The 24,946-nt window shown below is 42.5% G+C and overlaps 1 protein-coding gene across 2 annotated transcripts; it reads right to left on the bottom strand.

The window, feature by feature from the left end:
• Window positions 1–36: 36 nt before the first annotated feature.
• arhgef19 (Rho guanine nucleotide exchange factor (GEF) 19) lies at window positions 37–23,475 on the bottom strand. 2 transcript variants are annotated; one of them, XM_084367423.1, is made up of 16 exons: window positions 23,165–23,475; window positions 8,603–9,302; window positions 8,018–8,509; window positions 6,480–6,612; window positions 6,316–6,395; window positions 5,968–6,224; window positions 5,716–5,876; window positions 5,454–5,606; window positions 5,034–5,163; window positions 4,771–4,845; window positions 4,584–4,673; window positions 4,336–4,499; window positions 3,425–3,583; window positions 3,248–3,327; window positions 3,059–3,163; window positions 37–2,890 (listed from the first exon to the last, which is right to left on the bottom strand). In XM_084367423.1, the coding sequence occupies exons 2-16, from the start codon at window positions 9,279–9,281 to the stop codon at window positions 2,736–2,738; spliced, it is 2,913 nt and encodes a 970-aa protein (XP_084223549.1). In that variant the 5' UTR covers window positions 9,282–9,302; window positions 23,165–23,475; the 3' UTR covers window positions 37–2,735. The 2 variants fall into 2 exon arrangements, with proteins under 2 accessions (XP_084223549.1, XP_084223550.1); XM_084367424.1 differs by lacking the exon at window positions 23,165–23,475 and adding an exon at window positions 11,215–11,303.
• Between the last annotated feature and the right edge of the window lie 1,471 nt (window positions 23,476–24,946).

Here is a 24,946-nt window from a genome sequence, read left to right as displayed (position 1 = left end):
TTCATTCAACACAACATAAACTGGAAGTATCTGTATTTATTTCAATGGTTAAACATTTACAGTAGTGAGCACAGATCCAGTAAACATCCAGTGTGTTACAGTATTTCAATTTATCGTGGTATTAGAAATGAATCAAACTGGAAAGTTCAGAGTTATTGAATGTGGTAATATTTGTTCATATAAATTACACTCATAAAAGTAAATGAACCATTTTCTACTCTTTATACATGAAGCCATCTACAGTAAAGTACATTTACATCAGAATCTCCTTAGAGAACGACCAGCTAGAGGAGTATAAATACACACGCTGCAACAGCAACCACTTAAATTACAACTAACAACGCAGATATAAGGGGGGAAAGGGTTATAAACATGTCATGTGCCACTGGAAGAGTTTACATTTGAATGTTGATTATAGTGGTTCATTAACAAAAGGCCTCGGCTCAGTCACACTGCGCTGTCGGTCATTTGGGGATGTTTACACTTAATCGGGGGAGCGATGTGGATGATTAAGGCCTAAACGTCATTCAGTGTTTCGTGTGTGACAGTATAACTAGATCTTTTATGATTAGTGTTAAACAATAATGTCTAGCTTTTATTCCAGTGGGGCGAGCTAAAGTTTTATTATGAGCACATGTGAAGATAAACCTGCACATTCACCTCACAGACTGTCCATGTAAATGCATCAAGGTGAATTTGGTATGTGTTCATTTCCTCTCCACTTTTTTTAAAAGGACAGGGCTGGTGTTTATCATATATTTATTTTTACTATCAACAAATGTAATAAAAAGACCAAAACTAACATGTGCAACCTTCCCACTCTGTCTGTGCCACTCAATCCCAAATCCAACTTGTTCCTACTGAAAACGTAAATCTTTTAAATAAGTCGCAAATATGTGGTTTCATTTTTGAATGAGGCTAAATGGTTCCTTTAAAAAGCTGGGCACTGTAGTTTCTAGTAAACGTTACTTTAACAGGAATAAATAGTGCATTTGTTGGGGACTATTTTCAGCTGCGGATTAATACACATTTGGTGCTGTAGTCAGTATTTACATTAGCAGAATGATGTTTATGTGATTGACTTAACATAGACTACAGTGTGTGTGTTAAAAGACATAACATGTCACCCGTCAGTGGGGCTGAATGATGTGTTTCTAAAAGTTTTTGGAAAACATGAGCTGTGTTTTCATTTAACTGAAATGTCAAAAAGACAGAAGAAGATGCAAATGACTCATGTTTCTATCTGCTGGTTTGGCTCGACTAAACTAGGCTATGCAAATAGTGTTATAGCCTATGTTATGCATTTCTGCAAGAAGAAGAAGAAGAAGAAATAAATGCAGTCGCCTTGGCCATCCAAAAGGGAATGGGGGAATTAATATGGTAACGGGAATCTTTATATCTGGGAAGATGGCAACAGCAGACACAACAGCTTCTTCTTCTACTTCTCTCGGAGCAGAAACAGTTCATCTGTCCTGAGTTAAACGCAGTGTTTTCCATCTACCATTAACGTCATTAACCATTTTTTTCTCAAGCAAGCAGATAGTGAGGGCGTTTTTTCGAATCGCGGCATCTCCATGAACCATTAATGCTATACTTCCACGTGTATAAAAAAATGTATATAAAAAACAGCTAATTGAACTCAATGGAATATTGTAATAAGCTATGATGTGGTAAATATTCAGTATTTGTGGCTTTGAATGCGTATACAATACTTGTCAGTAGGGTCAATGCTTTGTACGTTTTGGTCTGTTCATAAGCTTTGTTGAAAGTAATAAAAATATAGAATATAGTCAGAAAAAAAAGGTATTTGTGTAATCTAGCTTTGTAAAGAGGATAGTCTGTCCTTCATTAATTACAGTTACAGTAGAATTGTGTAAATCGTCCGTAGTCGCCTCGTCTGGTCAACCATCAGAGTTCACGCAGTAGAAACTATTAATGTGTATTTATAGAATATACAGGAGGGGGCTAATTTAATAAAAGGATGTTTGAACAATCCACATCTTTTAATATGAGAATGGAGATCTGAACTGTTGCACACTGACACACCGCAGTGTATCAGATATTGTATGGACTTACAAGAAATACACATCAGGCTATAATTTTCTCTCGTAGCTAAAGTAAATTTGTGTTGAAACAGGTTCGGTGAGAACAGACGAAAAATAAACGGCCTGATGTGTCCGGGTGCAGCTCAGCAGCAGGATCTGCCTCCAGCTGTTTTCTGCTGTAGTGATACGGAGCTCAGCTGAATGCACACAAGACAGAAGACAAATGCAGCAACACTATTTGACACTGACTTGAACTGAGAATTGTGCACAGACACCTTTGAGTATGTTTACATTTACTACCTGTGCTGGTAAATGTGCATCCCTTGTACACCACGCTTACCACAGAGATGCTTTAAATGCGTTCACAGAAAGCATGTATGAAGTGATTTTTCCTATGAAACTGTTCGAAATGTCCTGATGTGAACTTTTGGCTCTTATTTTATAAAAGCCTTTGAAACTACAAAATTAAAGGAGCAATTCAAGCGTTGCACTTTCAGCTAGCATATTAATGGAAATGGCTGACACACACTTTAGCATCCACGTGAAGAGCAGTCAAACATGACTCATTTTGGCACCTGCATACAAAATGTAGGCCCCACATCCATCTAAAAATGAAAAAAAATATCCAGAAGCTTAAAAATTAACAACTGAGATGAACCTTTGACACACGACAAGTTGCAGTAAAGATGGTCAGTCTTCCCCCTCCAGTTTCTGTGTGACACATTTGATGCGGATGTTTTCTCTGAGGTTGCGGAGGCGCGCGCTGCGACTCGTGATTTCCTCCACGTAGGTTTTGGGGAACCAGCCCCGTTCCCCGTCAGACAGTCTGATGCCTTCCACCCAGCCTGATGAAAGATAACAACCGTTGCACATCAAACACACTGCTGCACATATTCTTTCACTGCTTGGAGACACAGAAACCTCACTTTTTATGGCCACAAGTTACAGCAATCTAGGGCCAGGTTGAAGTTGGAATGCAGTTTATCATAAAGGGACTTAATCCACATTCTTACCATCACTTGTGATGGTCTTAGCATGAAGAATGTCGGCCTTTTCCAGCGTTAACTCATCGTGCTCTTGGGCCTGATAGCTTTTGATGCACTGAACCTGGGAAATATCTGAGAGGATAGAAGACATAAAGATGAATAAGAGGAATTAAAGGTTTACGCTGATTCATAGTGCGGCTAAACCTCTCCACTGACCAATGTTCTCGCTGGCTTGCTCGATGTCTTCGAGTGGATCAGACGGAAACATCGCTGTGATCCATCTCTGCTTCCCGCTCCTTCGTAGACACAAAAAGGGCAGTTAGAGCATCGTGTGCTAAAGCACCCACTTTGGACTGAGGAGCGCGTATTAGCTGCCAAAGTGCTGTCACTCACTCGGTGTGTGATTTGAGCAGGATCTGGTGTTTGAGCTGCTGGCCTTCACACAGCTGCAGGTGGAAGATGAAGCCCGAGATGCCCTGCAGCTTCTGACTGAGATCCTTCACTTTCAGCTCTCCTATCTTAGCGTGTACGAACACCATGAACTTCCACGTACTGCAACACAAAGAGTCAATGTATCAGCAAGATCACCAGCAGACAGTGTATGTGTAATTTTCTCAACATTAATAATCAGATGATGGATTTTTTAGGTGATTATAGCATCTTCCAAAATTATTCTGATGGTATATGTGTATGTTTGTAGAAAAGTGGGATCATCCTGGTGAAGTTTGATGAAGTCTTAGTGTTTCCATTAATCTCAGTGTCCCTGGATCAGATAGAAATGTTTAAATCCCACAGATTGTTGCTTTAACGTGTAGGTTCTCTCTTCAGGAAACAGTTTGACATCTTGCTGAGAGTTAAATGACAACCTAAATACCACTCTTGCATTTAAAATTGTATAGTTGGAGTCAGCACTGGTCACAGGGGCGAGACTCCAGGAAAACACTGCGCTCAGAAAGAAATAGTCCAATACGTAAACCTGATGTAAAACCTAAATCCTTGTATAAATAAACAATGTGTTAATGACTGAACTTTACAGGTGCTTTCCCCACCCTGGTCTTTATGCTAAGCTAGGCTAACTGTCTCCTAACATTAGCCTAATATTTAACATACGCTAAATACCACATGATACCATACTATTATATTCCCCCAAATTATTCCTTTACAAGAATAATCAAATAGACATAAAAATGTAACCTATTTTTTAACTAACATTTAATATATTCTGTAAAATGTCCTTGTTGACATACAGTGAGTCATTTATGAGTGCAGTATTGTAGTTCTTTGTGTGGATGCTTGTCACTCACTCCTTCCTCCTGGACAGCAGCAGGCAGTCGTTGAACAGGTGGAGGTACACGGGCTTGGTGGGTAACTTCAGCTTTGACCCGGAAATGCTCATCGTCAGAGTGTCCACCTCCAGGAGCTCACCGTGCTTCACCAGCCAGCGCGACTGAGAGATCAGAGGGAAGATCTGCAAAGAGAGGAAACATGTTGCTGAATAAAAAACACTCAAACAAATGTTAATCAAGAAGTTCACCCTGGCCCAGTCAGTCACCTTTCCCTCAAAATGAATCTTCTTGTTGAGGTGAATAAGTTCCTCCATCCTCTTCATGGACTGCACGCTGGAGTTACATTCTTTGATGATCTAAGAAGACACATACCAACGTGGTTATTACTGTTGTGCCTCACCAGCGATAATACTGCTGCTCATGCAACTGGCTATTAGGGTTGGTAATCACCACCTTTTTTAGCTCATTGAAAGCTTTCGTGGCAGTGTCCTCATCTCGGGAGCCTGGAGTCGTCCTCTTTAAGATATTCTGAAAAATAAAGACGATTTTGAAGACACGCCAAAAAGTAAACAATACTCTTGTTATTCACTGCTGGAGGAAAAACCCCGCTGTGGTGAAATGCCCAGCAGGTCCAAATATAACCCCATTTACAGTTCTGTGCGTAATTGGGTTTCAAGTGTGAACATGAATTCTGCAGTGAATGTTTAATCGTGTACCTCCACTAGCATTTTAAGCCGTGTGATCCTCTGAAATGGGAGGATTAGAAAGGAGGTCAGAGGAAGTCTTTGGCAGACGGGGTCCTCCTCCAAACGAGCCAGGATGCCGGGGAAACGAGGGTTCTCGTGCCTGAGAGGACAGGACGGGTACATTTAGAGAAACACTTTAATGACTTTTGGTGAAAGCGGGTGTAAATTCCAGCAAAGAGAAAAAATGTTCAGCTTTGCCTGGATGAACCATCTGCAAGTTAAGTCATGCAGGTGTAAAATAACACCTGAACAGCCTCAGAGGAAATAATGGACACCCAGCAGGAAACATTTGGACTTTATGCACTGCAGCCATGAATGTTCACAGAGAGATGCTGCACATGTACGTACGACCGATGACTTATTATACACACAGTGAAAGTAGTAACTCACAGCAAACGCTGGTACGTCTGCTCCTGGTAGGCCTGGTTCGTCACATAAGGTAAATAAACTCTCCTCAGAGCCGGGCAGTGGTCCAGGACGATGTCGCACACATCAAAACGCAGAATGTCCTCCTCCAGCCGGTGCTCCAGGTCCTGAAGAAACCTGCAGGTGACCAGTGAGCAGAGGATACACTCAGAGGAGGAGATCTGATGAGTGAGATGCTAAATCAAAGACTTGAGGGTGACAGAGGCAATTGGCAGCATCACTTCACCTCTCACTGACATCTTTGACTTCAGGCAGCTTGGAGAAGAGCCACTGCTTGTCCTGAGCGCCGAGACACTCTGCGAGCTCCTGAGACAGCATGAAGTGGTCCACCGCGATGGTCAAACTACGGATGTACGACGCCTCTGATGTCACCAGCTCAAACTTTGCCTGAGTTGAGGAAGACACAGTATTTCAGACAAACGTCTACAGTACACAAACTGGAAAACAGCTGTAGAGAAATCTGAAATATCTCCTTCACCTCCTGTAATTTCCTTTCCTCATTGCTGAAGTTGTCGAGCTGGCCACTGGTTCGAACATCAGGGATGTCCTGCCACAGTGCAAAGGCGGAGCCTCGTGATGAGCGAAAGGAGCTGGATGGAGAGAGATTAGAGGGAGACGGGGTCCCGTCTGAGCCCTCGTCCCTGAGCCCGTCCTCCTCTGTGCCCGGCTCCTTCCCCTGCTGCCTCTGGATCTCTCTGTTGATGGCGACGTCACTGTATTCCTGGTACAGAATCGCTGCAGGAAATATTGAAATAAAAAGAGGATTTTAAAGGAAAATGCAACCAAGTCTTCAGTCAAGGAAAGGAAATAGATTAGCGTAACTTACAGCTCGGCAAAAACCGCGACAAGCGATTTGAACTGGCAACAGATGGAAGTATGTCCTCCTCTATGGACTTCTTTCGCATTCTGTGAAGAAAATGTGCTGGACGTCAACACGCGTCCTTCCATCTTTGCAGTTTTTGTGTTGAAATATTTCAAGTCCGTATTTACCCGAGTTTTGTGCTCCAGCGGTGCAAAGGCATGCTGTTGTCACTGCTGGGTAGAGCAGGAGCAGGTCCTACAGGACTGTGGGGAGCGCTGTCACTCGACCCTCCTGAGCTGCGCTGCTTAGAGTTGACCTTATCTAAAGAGGACAAGAAGCAGAGAGTGCAGGTGTGAGGTCCAGAGAAGAAGGAAGAGACTTTTTGTAATCCAGGTTCATGATGCGATACTGTCAGTTTGTTTAGTTACAGCTTCTTGACACCGTCAGCTGCTCAGACCATGGTTCATCTGTTACCTGTTCTCTCTAGTATGTTTTCAGACATTTAGGCCTTTATTAGATAATACACAAATGAGAGGTGACAGTAAAATAAAGAAAGAGAGAGGAAAATGACATAAAGCCAAGGTCCAGAACTGTGGTATGTTCAGTATGACAGTGGTGTATATCAGCTTGCTAGGGTTTCAGGGTTGAACAACATGTTTCCTCGAAGTGGTGTAAGACGGTCTGCGATGGGCTTTGAGGTACAGTTTTCCTTGTTTGCTGGGTTTATCAAGTGTTTCCCAATCAGTAGTCTTATGTAGCCAGATCTATCTCTACAGTGCTGTGTCAGCGCTGGAGAATACCCAATCTGCAGCGACGTGTTCAAACCATGCCGCAATAAAAGTCAGTGCACTTGCATCACACAACTGTGTTCGACGCACCACCACCATCTCCGTTTCCATAAACGCTTGCTCCATTTTATCAGGACTGATCGCGCCCCTTGACTCACATAAAGCATATTGCAAAGTTATCATTAAACAATAATTAATTATATTGTCCTTATTGATATCATACAACAAATACATCAGTTGCATACAGTAGGTCCGTTCAAACGATCAATTATAATAGTGGAAAAAAATGACCATCGTCCACATCATTTAGCCTTTAACTTGAGAGGCGACAGTGTAGAAAAGCATGAGGAGAGAGCAGGATCTGACACGTAGCAAAGGTTTCCTGTCATAACCATGGATCTTGCAGTTATGTTATATACTGTACGGCCCATTATTGGGGTGAGGAAATATCTTTTAAAGGAATAGTGTTTAATACTAAGGTAGAGTTCAGACATTTGAAGCATCCACTGCACTGAGCACTGAAGCTGTTAAAGGTCCAGTATGCAGGATTTAGGGGGCTGTATTGACAGACGTTTGAATAAACATTCATAATTTATATAATGTAATATTCATGATGTGTTTTCATCAGTGAATAATACCTTAGAAGGAACCTTTCATATTTACTCTATTCAAAGTAAAGTCAACTTTTAAAATGTACAGCAGCTCAGAATGGACAAAACCAAACACCAGCTCTGGAGAGTGCCTTTTGTGTGTGTTTTTAGTGGCCACAGTGGTTCTTCTACACTGTACATTTTATAAGTTGACCGCACTCTAAAAAGGTCAGGAAGCCGATTGTTTTGTAATGGACCTTTATGCTACTTTTCATTGTCTGGGGTTAGTGTTTCTGGACTACCTTTCCATCAGATGCCACCATGATGTTGGTTCTGTTGTCTACTCACAGTCTGGGTTGGGGCTGAGGCTGTTGGAGCTCTGTCTGTCCCGGGAGGCGACCCGTGCAGACAGAGACTTCCCCAGCTTCAAGGTGAAGGAGTTCTTCCTCTGCGACAGCTGCAGTCTGGATATGAGTTCTGAGGCTGAGAAGCGCCGCCGCTCTTGGTCCCCTTGGCGGCTGCGAGACAAAAAGCTCCCCCCTGTGGCGCTCGACGTCTCTACACTCCCGCCGTACTCCCCCAGCCCTGGTACTGAGTCCTCTATTATGTGCAGCGGTTCTGCAGGTAGATCAAATATATCGTCGTGGCTGAGGTTTGGGAGGTCTGTAACACCGTCTGTGGATGAAGAGGTCGAAGCGGCCTCCAGGGAGGATAATCCACTCAGGTCCTCCTCCAGGAAAGACGCGAAAGGTCCTGGGAAGATGTAGTCTGCGTCCAGGATGGGGCTACTGAGAGAGTCATCGCTCAGGCTTTCAGGGGAGTAAACCTGCATCTTTCGCCCTGGAAACAAAAAATAGCTTTGTTAGGTTAAAGGGAAGCATGGTAAGAGTCTCTGAAACCTAATTCATTATGTCAGCTAAGCTGCACACTCACGTATGGACTTCTCTTTCACTGATCCCTGTGATGTCCTCCTCTGAGGCTGGCACGAGTCCGGGCTCTGAAACCCAGGACCTTCAGGTGAGGATGGGGAGCAAGGTAACTGTGATTCCCAGGAGTCTCTGTTTGTGTATAGAGAGGACAGAGGGAGCGACAGAGGGAGGCTAAGAGCTGCGTGGAGGGGTCGACACACTGTTGTGACAGTACGAGGTTTTTCAGTCTGCTCCTGCAAAGAAGTCCTGATGCCATTACGGGATTCAAGCTCACCGTCACCATCAGATGTGTGCGAATTCAGATCAAACTGAGAGTCATGCTCACTATCTGTCCTGTGGCAGCCGTTCTGCATGTCATTCAGTTCATTGAGTGTGTGTCTGAAACCGTTCAGGGTCACGGAGTGTGTTGTGCATTGTGAGTCTGGCCTCGGAGAGGCGAGACCATTTATTTTAGGAGTCACTGGTGGTTGCAGCTCAATAAAAGCCAACGTTTCCTGCTGGCACACAGCGATGTGCTTGTGGTGGCACGGGTGGAGGAGAGGCCTGTCCTCCTGGGCCTCGCTCAGAGCCTGAGACTCTCCGGAGCCAGGGATCCACATGCTGGGACTCTCTCCTCGACAGCGAAAAGCGTGAAGGTGCGGTTGGAAATCAGGAAAAGGTGAGAATCCATACCCAGGGAGCATGGCTGAACGAACACATGGGAGCTGCAAGAGAAGAGGGGGAAGAGAACGACTTAATATGTTTTAAAAATGTCTGTTCCATAGTCTTTTCTGAGGCCACTGGTTCTCCTCCTGATTTTTTCAATGTTTATTACTTGATTCAAACTTATGAGGGTCTATATGAAAAGTACGAGTGTAGAAAGGGCTGTTGAATCTGATGTTGAACTCCACATCATTGCTCATATTTTATCCATCTCTTCAGTGAAAAAGTGCAATTTCCTTCCCCTAATTTTTCAAAATAATACAAATAATTGTACTGATGCAGTCGATTCACAGCTGAAGTCAAAGCATTAACAACTTAACCTTAAATCCAACCTTAACACCTACCGACCTAGACCAGGAGTGTCAGAACTTAGAGGAGTCAAAACTGAAAATCAATAAAGAGCCACAGCTGAAAACAAGCACCTGTTTTATTGACTTGCTAAAGGATAAGTTCACCCAAACATGAAAACTCATTATCTACTAAGCTACTAACCCCCATGCTGATGGAAAGTTGGTTGAAGTTTCGTAGTGCACGAAACATTTCTTGAGCTTCACAGCAAAACAGTGTTGTTTTATGTAAAATAAATAAATAACATAAAAAGCCTCCATACAGCTCATCTCTAGAAGCCCCAAGATCCCAAATTAATTTGAAAAGCAAAAGATGTTATGTTTCTATCTCCCCATCTACTTCAGTATTTTGCTGGAACGTGCTCAGATTATGGAAAATAATTAATAATTATTATTCCTACTTGGAGCATTTCTATCTCACAAAAGGTAAAACAGCACGAACAGGGATTTATATTATAATTGTTATAAAGTGTGTTTTGTTGTTGTTGTTGCTAGAAACATCTGGCTGGCCTAATCAAGTCTTGTGGTGGGCCAGCTGTGGCCCATGGGCCCGGCTCTGGGCCGCCCTCATTTAAATAGAATGAACTTTTCTGACCCAACCAGAAAGTCCAGTTGGAGTGACCCTATGCAGGTGGAGGACATGTTTTTAATGTCCCTTGTATTTACTTACTTATACCTATATCTAAGTGAAGGACATGGGTACGATTTCTGGTCTGCAATAAGGAAATGATGACTCTTTGTGAATCATACCACAAATCAATGTCTTTTTTTAGACTGCATGTAGGAAAATAGGTTGCGATCATGCGTCATGTGAAACAGAAACAGAGGAGCAAACACTGGAAAACTGGAATGTTTCCTCAGGAAAATAAACTAGTACGTTCATCTACAAAACATTAATCCAGCAACCAAATACATTTGACTGGACACAACTCACTGTTTACAAATTGGCTTAGTGTCGCCACTTAGGACTCCACCGGCTCGACCGACTGTTACACACTTCAGTTTTAATGAAGAGTAAGCAGTGTTGTGTGACGTTCATAAACCATTCAGACAGTGTGTGCATGTTTAGTTGTTGGAGTTAGTGGAGAAATAACTTTCTAAAATGGCTTAAACACATTCTTGGGATTCAGTATAAGATGTTTACACACCCTGAGCAGACACTCCTGGAATTAGCGAGATGGACGCTCAAACTATTGACGCGTGCATGGTGCTTCACAGTCATGGTCTTCACACACACACACACACACACACACACGCACACACACACGTACCTGCATGGACACACGCTCACACACTTAAGTCTGGTGTAGTGTGTCTCCTGAGCCGTGTCTTCCTGCTCTAATTAAAGACCTCTCCACACACAGCACTCAGCCCCTGTACTTAACATCTCTAGACACACACGCACGCACGCACACACACACACACACACACACACACACACGCACGCACGCACGCACACACACACACACACACACACACACACACACACAGACACACACACCAGCTTCAGACAGGATACCACTACAGACACAGACAGAGGAAGCGAGCACATCTTCAGCACTCTCACCTTTCACCTGAGATCCATACTCATCAATCACTCTGGTTGTCCCTGTACCTTCCTGTCGGCCTGTGTTAGCTAGCATATGAATATTTACAGTGAGCGTCTGTTGAAACGCAGCAGCGGGTCATAAAGTTAGCTCTCCTGACAGCCTGTTAAAACAACACTTGTGGAGCTCTGTCTGCTTCCTGAACAGGTAATCCTCAACTTCTCACTTAAACACCAGGTAACAGGAACTGCGCACGTGCTAACGTACAACACGCACAGTCTGGTATGTATGCACAGAGGTATTTTTTATTTAGTCTCATCTCTCCACAGTTACAGGCTCACAGCATTTTGTTCTTCTATTTTCAAATAACTGTAAAAAGCAGCACTTCATAACCAAAAGAAGTTTTATTATTTTGCCGCAATTAAAAAGTGTAAAGCAGCTTTAGTCGGCCTTATTGTTCTCTCGGGTCCTACTGTATGTTTTAAACCTTTGTGTTTAAAGGTGCAATGTGTAAGATTAGCCACCTGTCTAATTCATACTCCGAACAGTATATCAACAGAGTAACTGCTAACTGATGCTAAATGTAGCTGCCATTAGCTAGTAAGCTAAGTTAACCGTGTAGCTAGCAGACGTATTAGCTGACTCTGCCCAGACTGGGAGCTCGGAGCATCAGGGAAGTGTTGTTGTTGTGTACTATCTGACTATCACCTCTTGATGTACAAACTGGCTAGCGGCTAGCTGGTTAGCATGTTAACTTCAATATATCTCTTCAACACAATGCAAAGATGTCAAAACTATTAATTCTTGAGATTCTGTTGTCAATTTTAGTTAATATTTGAAACTAAAAACACATTGCACCTTTAAGTAAAGCATTAAGCTATCAACTGTAGCATTTTGCCTATCAGTTAGCCTTGCTAGCATAGCCACAATAACTAGTTTCAAAGTTGAGGTAGTCAGTTGCTAGCTGTGTTTTTTTCTATTTGTTCAGAGGGTGCAGACACAAAACCAACACACACACACACACAAACACAAAAGTATGTCTTACTGTGTCACATTTAGTCATCACTCAACCATTTAAGTACAGTTCCATTAAAAAAAAATCAAATTAGTTTTTTTATTCCTTGTGACAAAAGAAGTTGCTCTATGGTGCATCTCCAGACTATTTTCTTGGCATAAGCTATAAACTTTTGTGCTGTTGTGTCTCAGCCCAGTGCTTTACCTAATTTCAGAATTTCCTGACCTTACTTCAGAAAAAATAAGTACAGTAGTTGATGGCAAGAGACAAACACATTCCTCCAGAAACACACACGCCCAACAGTCGCCTATATGACATCGTCTCGTTTAACGCTCTTCAACCCAAAAATGAAAACCAGTAGAGCCAGTCTAGTATATTAGCTAGCTCAAAACACTGACTAACTCTCTCTTTGCATAACTGTGGCTGTCAGTAAGGCCAGACCTATTGTGATTTTCACCTTTTTAAATCCTTGTTCTGTGCCAAGGTAACGGCCATGTTGGTGTTGGTGATGTACAGTACATCTAGCAAGATGATGTATTTCACTGAGCTGTTTTCCACGAAACATTACAACAAAGAGTTGCAAAATTACATTATTATTACTTTAAAATTATTCTCTCCCTGTTGTCTACTGTTCAATTTGTTTTCCAAAATATGGTTCCACGGGGCTTTGCCTCTCTATTGTGCCCCAATGTGACATACAGTAGCCTACGCTTGTTTGAAAGTTTGAGGTTGGGATTGAAAGTTGACTCTAGACCTTGGAAACAGTAGTCAATTAAATGGTCTCAGCACAAAGTCCACTTAGCAGCTGTTCTTACCCACTTGTCCTGGAATTATCATTTTTTAGATTTCCATTTTTCTGAGCGCTTTTAACCTCTCGTCTATTCCGGCTCAGGAGTTTTTTGCCATTATGAAAATGGTTTTATATTTTGTTAGAATCATCAAAAAAACTGTGACTTTGCCTTGAAACTTAACAAATAGTGACAAAAAATGAACAATGCATTCATTTCTCCCCCGTTTTCTTTGTGTCGCACTGTGGGACAATACTATCACCAAACCACTTTTAAAAATCTAGTATTTTTAGTCCGCATGCTGGAATTATTAAGTGAAGCATCTTTCCTGCGAAGTCGGTCATTTTTCCTGCTGCATACTCTCAAACCACAGAGTTAGCATACAGTGGTGTGTGTAGTGTTTTATTCGGTGGCACAGAGAAGATCAGTGTGTGAATGTTAATTGTTAACTTTTTTATCTCTTCTATTTGTTTACACACACACACACACACACACACACACACACACACACACACACACACACACACACACACACACACACACACTGCAGACTCTTGGATAATTCTCAGATATGATTCACTCCATTAGCACATTTTTATCTGTAATTTATCACACTGATAATTAAATGTAATGACATGCGTATAATTTACAAGACATTAAGTAGTATCACATTAAACTGTACACCTGTAATTTAGGTGAGCGTAGCCGTCTCATAGTGTCTCTTAACGGGATAAAAGCATAAATGAATGCTTTTCCTGAAAGTATAACTTTGTTTATCAGGTGTTTGTTTGCTCAGAGAATCACAGACTGGAAATCATAGTTTACCTCCTCTTCAGTGAGCGCACATGTGCTGCATGCTGTGAATATGAGGCTGCTGAAGGGCCACACCTGTTCTGGAGGCAACGGCAGGCAGCCCGGTCAATCCTATCTCTCTCTGTTTCTCTCTTTCACTCACACACACACACATACGTTTGCATGCATGTATGCTCGCACACACACAAACACAAGTGCACATACACACAGTAGAGCGGGCACAAATGGTTACCTGTTCCCCGCTGCAGACAAAGGCAGCCTTTATGTGTGTGCCTGGGCCAGGCTGCCCTGAGCACAGGACACCTGAGAGGGTGTGGGAACTGCTTATACTGATCCACTCATATAGTGCAGCCACTGAGCCATATAAACACATCCAGACCACTGCTGCATAATGACACAAGCTTATTGGTGTCTGGATGTGATTACTGGCTGGTTATAGTGTAATCCTGCTGCTTTAACCTTAACTTTACTTACCTCTGTCTCACTTTGTACAGTCTGTCACGTGAGATTAAATATGAATGTTTTCCTCGTCTACTGTGTATTGTCAAGAAGGAAAAAAATCTATTTCACCGTCTCATCTTTCACTATTATCCCAATAAATGACTCTTCACATACAGTTATCCTCTGCCAACAGCCAAGTCGTCATAAATCAACATAATCTTTGCAGAAAATTAGCTATCTGCTCATTTGATCACGAAACCTCGAAGATCCCCAAAACTGACAATAAGCCTCGCCACCACATTTATCAAAGCATCCGATTACACGTCCCCACATTCCTCACGCTGATACAATTATATCACGCTATTAAAACTTCAATTCCAAAGACGTGTAATTTCCCTTGTCATAGCAGGCTGTTATTTGTGACTGTTATGGACTTTGCTGCCAGTGTTTCCCCCCTGTAATTTCACTAGGCTGCTCTAAGACGCCATGTCTGCATACAGCGGCTAATGAATGACACTCTGGCATGCCTTTAATGCCAGCAGCCGTACGCGCAGCATTTTTAATTGTCATATTTCTCATCTTGAGGGTCTCGGAATAATCCTTTAATGCATCGTATCGTATGAATATGAGCATAAATCTGCCGCTGATTCAGCTTCATGACAGAGCCAAATGTTGTGTAATCGCATAATTAAAGTTTGTTTGATGTTTGCCATGAGGGAGATGAGGGCGTTAAGACAAATGGATTCACTGCTTGAGCTGTTTGTGGTTCATGAAGGTGAAGAAATATGTTTCTGCACTGTTTGCTTTTCTAACGTGAGGGAGTGTGATAGTAACACTCCCTTAACGAGGCAGGATGAAGACGCCTAATGTGTCAGAGAGGAAAATAATCATTATATATCTGTACCAGCTAATATCAGCTAGTACTGGTTTTATTTTCAATGAATAAATAAACAAAGTGTCCGATGTCTCTTATAAACAAAGTCATCTACTTTGTTTTGCTCAGTGAAATCCTGCTGGTCTGATCAGGTATTTTCTTGGGTCAGATGTCAACATATTGTTCAAACATCAAGATCCAATTTTCCTTGATGACACCACAAGTTTGTATCTGATTTTTAAACAACAACAAAAAACATCCACACAAAAGCAAACAAACAAAACCAAACCTAAACTACAAAATTAAATATCGAAAATATGGCAATAATTTAAAAAGCTCTGACTAAAATCAAAGCACACCTTTCACATCGTCAGGTCCAGAACAGCCTGCTTTAAAAAAATAATTCTTCTGTATTTTTCTTATTGTCAACAAATTCATGAAAATGACTCAAACCAACAATGAATTCATCCAACTAGGAACCTGGGCGCTGCAGTTCATTTTAAGTCACTCCTTACACCATCCTGCTGCTGTAAATTCTCACTAGAGCACCAAATGTGTATCAATCCGCAGCTGAAAATAGTCCCCAAAAATTACACTACTTACTCTAGTTTCAATAACATGCGCTGAAAACTACAGTGCCCAGCTGTTTTAAGAAACTATGATCCTTTTTAAAAAAAAATGAGAATATTTAAAAGTGTATGTCTACAGTCTGATGCAGTGGGCTCAGTGCCACAGATGAGGGGAGGAATTTAGAAAGGAGAAGTTGACGTTTAATCCTGCCAATTTGTGAATATGCGTGTTTCTACTGCAGCCTCATAGCAGGGGATACTATAACACATTTATATCCCTTGCTGAATTAAAGGGCATCATTATCTCAGTGAGACCTCCTGGTACAATAAAGGTAAGATGAGAAAAGTGAAAAATGAAAAACGTTGTGGTCCTGCTTGGTAGCAGGGCTGACCACTACTGACCTATGATGTCTCCTCCATAAAGACATCACAGATCTGCTGAGGGTGCTTTTTGTTACTTTGGACCAGCTCTCTGGAACAAACTTGCTGAGAATCTGCTGATCTGGACACAGCGATTCTCAGTGGATGTTTTCCAGACTAACAACTAAGCTTGTGAGATTAAGTCAGGCTTTGCCAAGACGGAGACGCTCTTAAAAGACACTTCCCATCCTCTCGTGTGATACAGAACAAAAAACACCAAACCTGTTTGAGTTTCAAGACATTTACCTTCCTACTTACAATTCAGCTGCTCAAACATGGACGTTGCTTCAACTAGGTGACACCTGAAATCTATAAAGTCTACCAGGGCAGTTATTTTTCCAGTCATTTGCATGGTGATACACAGAGTAGATAACTTCCAAATTAAAGCCAATGAGAGTGAGAAAAAAACATAAAACATAAACAAATAACATCTGTTCATTTTCTAAATGCTTGATAGATAAGTAAAAGTTAAGGGTACTGCCCTGAGCAACTGGTGACACAGAGAGGATACGTCGCTTGCTGGTGATTGGTTAAAATAAAACAAAAATAACCCTCCATCTGAACAGGATGTCAGGCTAAATGCATGAAGACATTTTATTGGCGTTACTGTGAGCTTGCTGTGTTGTTGATGTACCTACTGGTCACAGTTAAAGTCACTTAGAAACATACTTGAGGAACATTTAGTGTGAGAGTGTTGAGGGTTTGGGCGATGAACCCACCAATATTTCATCTAACACCGATCAGACTTTCAGGACGCCGTCTGTTCCCTCCCCCACACACGGCTTCTTCCCCCGAGCGTAGGTCCGGTGTGTTTGGTCAGACAGACCGGAGTGTCCTCACAGTGTGGTGCGACCAGCTCGTGTGTGTGTGTGAGATCGCAGTTTAACTCGGTCACATCAGACCACTAATTGCCAAGCAGTAGACTAAAGAGCCTGGCACTGTCTGCCGAGACAAGACATGACATCATTCGGCGTCACTTCTCGGAAAACCACCCTCCTGGGCGAAACTGCTCTTTCTTGCATTTTCTATCAACGGGGAGATAATGATGAGTCAACAACAACAAACACTTTTTAAAACTGTTGAACTGGAATTATAAAGTTTGAACAATGCGGTGTCATAAAGGATGTGTCTTTTTGGCGCAGAATAATTGAACATGGCTTGTGTTTACTGCCTGATGGAGCAGACTGTGTAGTCATGGTGGAGCTACAATAACTTTCAAAATTTCCGACGTGTCTTCTGGAGGCTTGTGTGCAGGTTTTCCACTCATTTATCAAAATGCAAATTATGAAGTGTTGACATGAAAACAACTAAGGGCAACTGGGAACTTGTTGATAACATTTAGACCTTATGCAACGCGTTCTTCGGCTTGTTTGAGGCGGGCAGGTTTAAATGAAACAGTTGTATTTATCTCCCATGTATCCTGCAATGCATGCACGTTGAATACTATTTAACATTTGTACATTTCAAAGGTAAATATACTTAAAATACCTGAATGGAAAGCCAAAAGGCACGATCTTCTTGGTATTTTAATGCGCTTCATCTAAACCTCCCAATCAAAACAAACTCCTCAGCGAGACTCAAATTCCAATCAGAGAAAGCACACCAGATGTCAAGGTGACGCGCTAAGCTGCATTTTTTTTGTTGTGGATCAGACGCCTGAATGGTGCGAGAACGGTCGAGTGAATTCAGGTCAGGGAGTTTCTTGGTATTCGTTCCTCTTCCAGCCTCCACCCACTGAGACAGGTGAGCACCCCAGAGGCTACAGAAGAGGCGGATGGGGGGGTTACCCAAATGTTTACACATGGTGTGGGTCCTCTTAATCCTCCTCTACAGCCTCAGGCAACGTACCCACGACCTTCTGAGACACTGCGAAGATGAATACTGACAACCTGCCTTACAATCACACAAAGCTACAACACACACCTGAATGTGAGTGTGCGTCTGAGATGTGTCTTTGATTGAAAGCGACAAGACGAAGAGAGGCCTCCCCTGACCTTGTCTCACCCAGCGGGATTCCCGCTAACAGAGGCAGACAAACAGTAATCTCTCATTTAAAAGCCTGAAAAAATGGCGACCATCTCACATGTAAACGCCAAGACTTTTGGACCTTTAACCTCCCCTTCCCCCCCACTTCACTCTGCCACCATAACGACTGCGGGCACATAAGCTGACACACAAGAGACACACAGCCAGGACAGTGAAGACACAAAGGAGCTATTGAAAAACTTATGGAAATAACCCGGTCTAATTATGGTGCTTTGTCATAAGTCGCAAAAGCTAGCAAGTGGATGGAGGGCCAAGGATCCAACACGCAGTAAATCCAGAAAATCTCATAATCAGTAGCTTCTGACAGACGATGGTTATCTGCATGTGAGCAGAGACTCTAAGAAAAGGAGTGCTGATGTAGGATGTGTTGGCAGGTCATATGAAAAAGGTACATTCAACACATTAGAAATCCAACTTAGAGAAAAGACAAGACACTGTTAGCTCACATACAGTGTGTTCAAAAACCCACCAGACTCCATTGTAAAAAAGTGAATTTTAAAAACAGTCCATTCATGTTTCATGCAACTATTAACAACAATTTCTCTATCAACAGATATCTCACTGTGGAATTAAAGTGATGCCCCATGCTTACACTTTTAACATTGCAACTTTTGGTTATGTCCAATGATGGAATGTAACTAAGTACATTTATTTAAGTATTGTACAATTTTCAAGCACTTGGACTTTATCATTTTCTCTTACTTTATTCTTCCACTCCACTACATTTTGCAGCTAAATATTATACTTTTTACTCATTACATTGTTTTAGTTACTTCTCAGTTGCTTTGCAGATTACCTTTAGCATCAGAGCAAAAGTAGCACATTTTTAAATTAATTTATTTGATCGGCACTTGGAAAATAACATTGATTCCAAAATTTTGGAAAAATGCTGAATGTTTGATCTGATAATTGGTCATACATGTAAATACATGTATAATTTAATTTTACTGGTGCTTTTGATACCTCAGTAAAATTGTTTCCACAAAATGACTTTAATCATTAGTCTATGGATTAGAAAAATTGTGCTTTTCAATGTCAGTAAATACCCATCACAATATCCTAAATCCGAGGGGGACATTTGCAAAGTTCCTTTCATTTCAAACCAACAGTCCAACATCCAAACATATTTAATTTACAATGAAATTGTGACAACATCTGACAACGGATGTAAAGCAGCAAATCCTCACATTTAAGGAGCTGGAACATTTAAGCACTTTAGTTTGATAAACAGCTTTGAAGGATGACGCTAGATAATTCCTGTATTTTTCTTGTGGTCAATTAATGCCACAAAAATACCAAAACCACAAAGAATGTATCATAACAAATATTGTCTGTGTATCCAAAGTCGGATATATCTTATTCCTCTGAGCCATAGAGCTCCATTGTTGTCAAAAAACTGAGAGCCACACTTGCACTGGAAAACATGTTCCTTCGTTACAATCAACAAACATACTGCAGTTTATTTTCAGTGAAACCCAACATACTGAACAACATCCTGCTAACGTTAAATTGTGTATTACTCCGCAGCTGATAGTAGCTCCCAATAAAGTCTCTTTTTTGTTAAATGTTTACGAAAAACTACAGTTCACAGCTGTTTTAGGGGATGATTAAACCTCTTGATAGTATAAATTGACCTGTTTTTAAACTTAGTGTCCAATTTCTGCCTTTGGTCTCTCAATTTGAAAACAAAACAATAGATGTAAGAAGAATTGGACCACCACTGCTGATGACAATCTGTCAACATGACTGAGGCAGAAATGATCAGATGGACTTACGCATTGCTGGTTTTGGTCTTTTCATGAGACTTGTCAACAAAAAGAAAATATAAAATATCACCAGCCTTATCCTTTAAATGTTTAAGTCCTTTGTCAACCAAAAATGCCAAGCCTCATCCTTTAATCCTTTCTCAAAGTCAGTGGTGATGAATTGTCTGTTGATGGACCAGTCATAACAACACTAGAAGCTTTGTAGCAACTGAGTAACATTAATGAAGGTGTGCCATTCACGTATCCGCTGTAGTTTCCCTTTAGGCTGTTTTTTTTATTCATCTTAAATTCAATAGAAAGGAGGAGGCTGCGTTTGCTGTACTCAAACTGTCAATCAGAGCACTTTGATTCCAATCTGATCCTTTGCCACTGAGCTCTCAAGAGGCTGACCTACTTTACAACAAATTGCTGATGCATCTCTTGCATTCATCTTCTCCTGCGTTCACTCGTGCTCTCTTCATCTCTGTTTTCGAGCGCTCTGCTCCACTTTTCCCCAGCTGAGCACCAGCAGTTTCTCCTCACACCCCCCCTCCCCAACCCTACTTCTGCTTTTATTATCTGGACAGGCACGGACAAGCCGTCCACTGGGCTGCTTGTTGTTTTGAAACATAATAGGGTAAAAGTGGAACACACCTTTTAACGAGCTGACCGTCCAGAAACTGTTCCACTTCAGCCCAGAGCTAAGGCCATAAACTATTCGAAACCAGCCTCTGAATACCAGCAGTGTCATCAGGATTAACGTAAGGGATTGAAAACGAGCTAAACGCCCTTGAAGACGCCGAAAAAAGAAAATGAGAGCTGCTGCTGTTGTACTTGAGAGCAACACCTGGTTTGTGTTTTTCTTCTCTGGAGGAGCAGAGAGGCACAAAAACAAACTAGAGAAGAGAAGAAGCCAGAAACGTATTATCTCGCATGTGAAACACACACCGTGTCGTATTGGCCAAGTCACAATGTGGAATAACCTGAGGGCTACAGTGCTAGACAGGTGTGCAGCAGCTCGGCACACATCGCCTCAGGGCTCGAGTTTTAACCTTCATGTACGGGCCAAATACTCTCTGACACACAGATTAACTAATAAATGACAGCGTCTGTGCACCGCTGCGTGAAAAGTGAATGGTTTGTGCTTTCAAGGAGATCTCCGGTTGTCTTAGAAAAGCAGCTTTTCTACTTACAAGTCAAATCCGTCACATTACTATATTATTATTAAGTGAATGCACTGGTTTTTAACTCAGTAGGTGGTCCGTTTTATAGTCCTGGTTTGAAGTTCACGTCCAACTTTTAGAGGCACCTCAAGCCCCAGATGAGACCCTCTGACACACACAGACACTTTTCCACATTCCCTGGATGACTCTGCAAGCTCATTCCTCTGAAATTGACCAGTAAACCGAGGCAGGAGACAAACAAAGAAACTCAGCTATACACGTGCAGGAGCAAGGACTGCTATTATGGGCTATTAAGGCCGCTGCTATTTAGGCCACGAGCCAAAAATGCTAGGAAAGTGACAGGGCCTCCTGAAAATATCAGCGTCCGTGATGTTTAAAGGGCAGGCTGCCTTCAGTCAAAGATGCCTAATGATTTCAGCCTACTTTTAAGAGGAACAGGTCAGAACAAAGGCAGTCACGTTCTGGTGAGCACCTGAGTGTGTGAATGTAAAGGAGCACAGGTAGCATTTGTATGCAAGGTTAGCATGGGGGAGGGAGGTGATGGAGGTATAGACGGAGGGTGAGGTGTGGCATTCTGGATCTCTTCCACACAGCACACACACATGCTCAGACAGCCACTGTCTGAGTGGCAGGTGATGGGGCAGGTGCTCTCCAGACATACGGGGGGGAGGGAGGAAGTAGGAAGAGGGAGGGGCCCTGTGGTGAGTTATAAATCCGTGTGTGATATGAGCAGGCCTGCAGAGGGAAATCAAATGTACAGTAATGCGCTTACAGGCTCGAAACTCAATCAGCGCTAAAGGAAATCAGTCCTAAATCTTCCTTTTTCCCCCCCAATGTGACGGCTGCTCAAAAAACTATATTGTTATCACAAGTCTGAGACAGGGGATCTCCAGCCTGTAATAAAGTGCAGTAAAACAGTTCAAGGTCCTGATTTATGCCTTGTGCTGGTATACGTCTGCCCAACGTGCAGGTGGTGCGTTCGAGTCAGACATACCGTAGTAAATCAGATAATCCAGAAAACACCCACAGCTATCTATTTGTGCTCCAGCCAAAATATGTACCTCCAGTCCAGACAATCCAGACACACAGGAGAAGCAGTCAACACACATGACAATACCCTTAGTCATCAGGACGGCAGACAGTGAAGGCAGCCGTCATCTCGGCCTGATGGAGTCTGTAAGGTCACGAGAAGAAGAAGGGAGCAGCTTCACCAGAATTAAATATTATAAATTGTGATGTTCATCCCTCACGAGTGAAATAAAACTCACACCACTGTGTGCTGCTTCTGGGAAACACGTTTTAACAGCACGCACACAGATCCATGTAAACTCCAACAACCTGAGGATCTATCTTCGCCCGGAGCCTCGGGTGACACGTTGTTTGAGTCTTATGCTAAAATGTCCCGTGAAGGGGAGCCAAGTGCCAAGTTTCAGCCATGTACAGTTTTTAACAACCACTCATCCAGCATACTCGAGACATGCACTTACCTGCCCCGCTCTGCAACAACTCACTGCTGCACTGTAACCATCACAGTGGAGGCTCGCTCACCTCTCTCTGCACTGCCTAGAGAGCTTCTGGGAACATTATAGATGCAAGCAGCCACTTATTCAAAGAGAATATATGAATAGTGAAGCTGATGATCTGGCAGGATTTATGCATCTGCATGTGTTGGATTTTTGGCTTTCTTTTGACTTTTTTTTTAATGCATGACGGTGAAAACAACTGTTTAACTGCCAAGTTTCTAATCCTGTGTTCCTCTGCAGTGCTCATGCATATATTGAAGGAGCTGATTTAAACAGCTGCTTTCGTCCTAACAACACCAAGGCAAACAGAGCCCTGTGTTTGCCACCTGATAGTCCATCTCATAGCAGCTTCCTGAATCCCATATGGAGACAATATGTACCTTTGTTTTCAGAGCATATATGCTGTCAGAGAAGTGCAATGCACCTGACAAGTGCGGAGCCTGCACACAACACAGCTCAACTTTCACTCCCAGCAGCAACAGAACATGACATTTCTCTGCGTTGTTCATTTTTGCGTGAAAGAGTTGAAGTTGCTGTTTTCCAGTACTCTACCTCATTGGTGTTAGCAGCCTAGTGTGTGTGCTGGACGGTGGCCAGCAGCAGTGTGTGAATCCAGGCCATCCCAGGGTCAGGCTGAGCCACTCTGCTATCCATTGCTGCCTTGTGTTCCTCCCGGCTTCTTTCCTCCCTTCTCCTCCCTTGGCTTCTTCTTTTATGTTTTCTTTGAACGCAGCTCAGACTTTTTCAAATCTGTGCTCTTCTGCCTGCTTCTTCTTCTTCTTCCTCTTGTTCGCAGCCCCCTCAGGAAAACAAAAACAGGTTGGAAAAACAGCCACCACTTGCTGCTCTCAGAGCTACTTACAATGCAGATCCCCTCTCTAAGCTCCTCTGCTCTCCCTTCCCTCTCGCTCCTTTCCCCTCCCTCCCTCTCCCTCTCTCTCTCTCTGCTACTGTTGGGGAAGAGCTCTCTCATTTTTCTCTTTCTCCTCCCCCTTTCATGCCCTTCCTCTAACTCTAATAGTTATTTAGTGTCTCATTTCAGCACCTGCTTTGAGACAGAAAGAAGAGCGCGCAGACAGACTCGGAGAGAAATATGTTGCCCCTCGGTGGGAATGTGTAAAAATTTGCATGTGTGTGTCAGTGTGATTGTGGCGGGCTCTTCTTTATCAGCAAAACAAATACATACACACAATACCTGCTTGTGTCTGTTCATGTATTGTGACAGGTGTGCTTCTACGCATTCAAATTCACAAAAAGCACAATTCCTCACTTTGCATTTGTGCATGTGTGTATTTGCTTCACTGTTAGTGCAGATCTAAATCTAGAAGTGACTGTATGTGTGTGTGTGTGTGCGTGTGTGTGCGCGCGCGCCTGCATGCAGCTTTCACTAAACGTCAAACTGTGGAGTTGGTGACAGAGAGAAGCTGCTGCGGCATGCTTGAACTCTCTCATCTCTTTCAGTGCTCCCCGCTTGCTGCTGTATCAACTATGTTCTCTAATCAAACATGAAAAGAATGGCGGTGGGTGGTGGCGGTGGGGTGGTGGGGGGTAGGTTACCTCGGGACACTAGTTTACTCAGCAGTGGTGGACGTCTAATTGTCCCCGTTTTTGTTCGGGGGAAAACAGGTCACTTAAGGGTTGAGAGCTGTTTTTGATTTCGTTTTTTGCATCAGAGAAAAATAAACATTTTAAAGGGGCACTGTGTGGTTTTGGAGAAGACGTTCAAACACATAATTTTAATATTTACAATATTAATGAGGTAATAACACAAACTCAGACTTACTTATCTTTTCCATAACTGAGTAAACAAGCTGTTCTCAGAGGGAAATAAGGTCCCCAGAACACTGTTTGAAGCTAGATAGGTGGCAGGGTCCGCCACATATAAACAAAGTAAACAGTATAAATTGTGTTGTCCTCTATGATCAGTTTGTTTGCTCAGTTTAACCAGTCATGAAAACAAAGAGAGTTTGTTTATTTAGGTTGTTTTGCCATAAAAAAAATCAGTCAATGATGATCTTTCTCTTCTGATTAAAATGTCTTAGCACCTTTAAAGTGGCAACACTGAGGCTACGATCCAAGTTTTCACAGCTCAATCAAGCATTCAGTGTCCTTTGAGGGACTACTGGCAGCTACACGGTTTAGATGTGATGACCAGCGAGAGAAGTTATACAGTAATGGCGGCTCCGCAGGACGTTAGCATAGATGCTGCCATAGCATCAGTTATACCAGCTGGAGTATATTTCACTGAAAGAAGAGCAAAGAACAGCAGTGACAGCTTGTTTTTGATTTACCAACTGGCTCCATCACCACCAGGCGCTCTACTACTGTTGATCT

This window comes from Pagrus pagrus (genome assembly GCF_965226575.1).
Source record: "Pagrus pagrus genome assembly, chromosome: 11".
NCBI classification, from domain to species: Eukaryota; Metazoa; Chordata; class Actinopteri; order Spariformes; family Sparidae; genus Pagrus; species Pagrus pagrus.
Note: the sequence above shows the minus strand (reverse complement) of the source record. Positions and strands in the feature narration are given on the sequence as shown.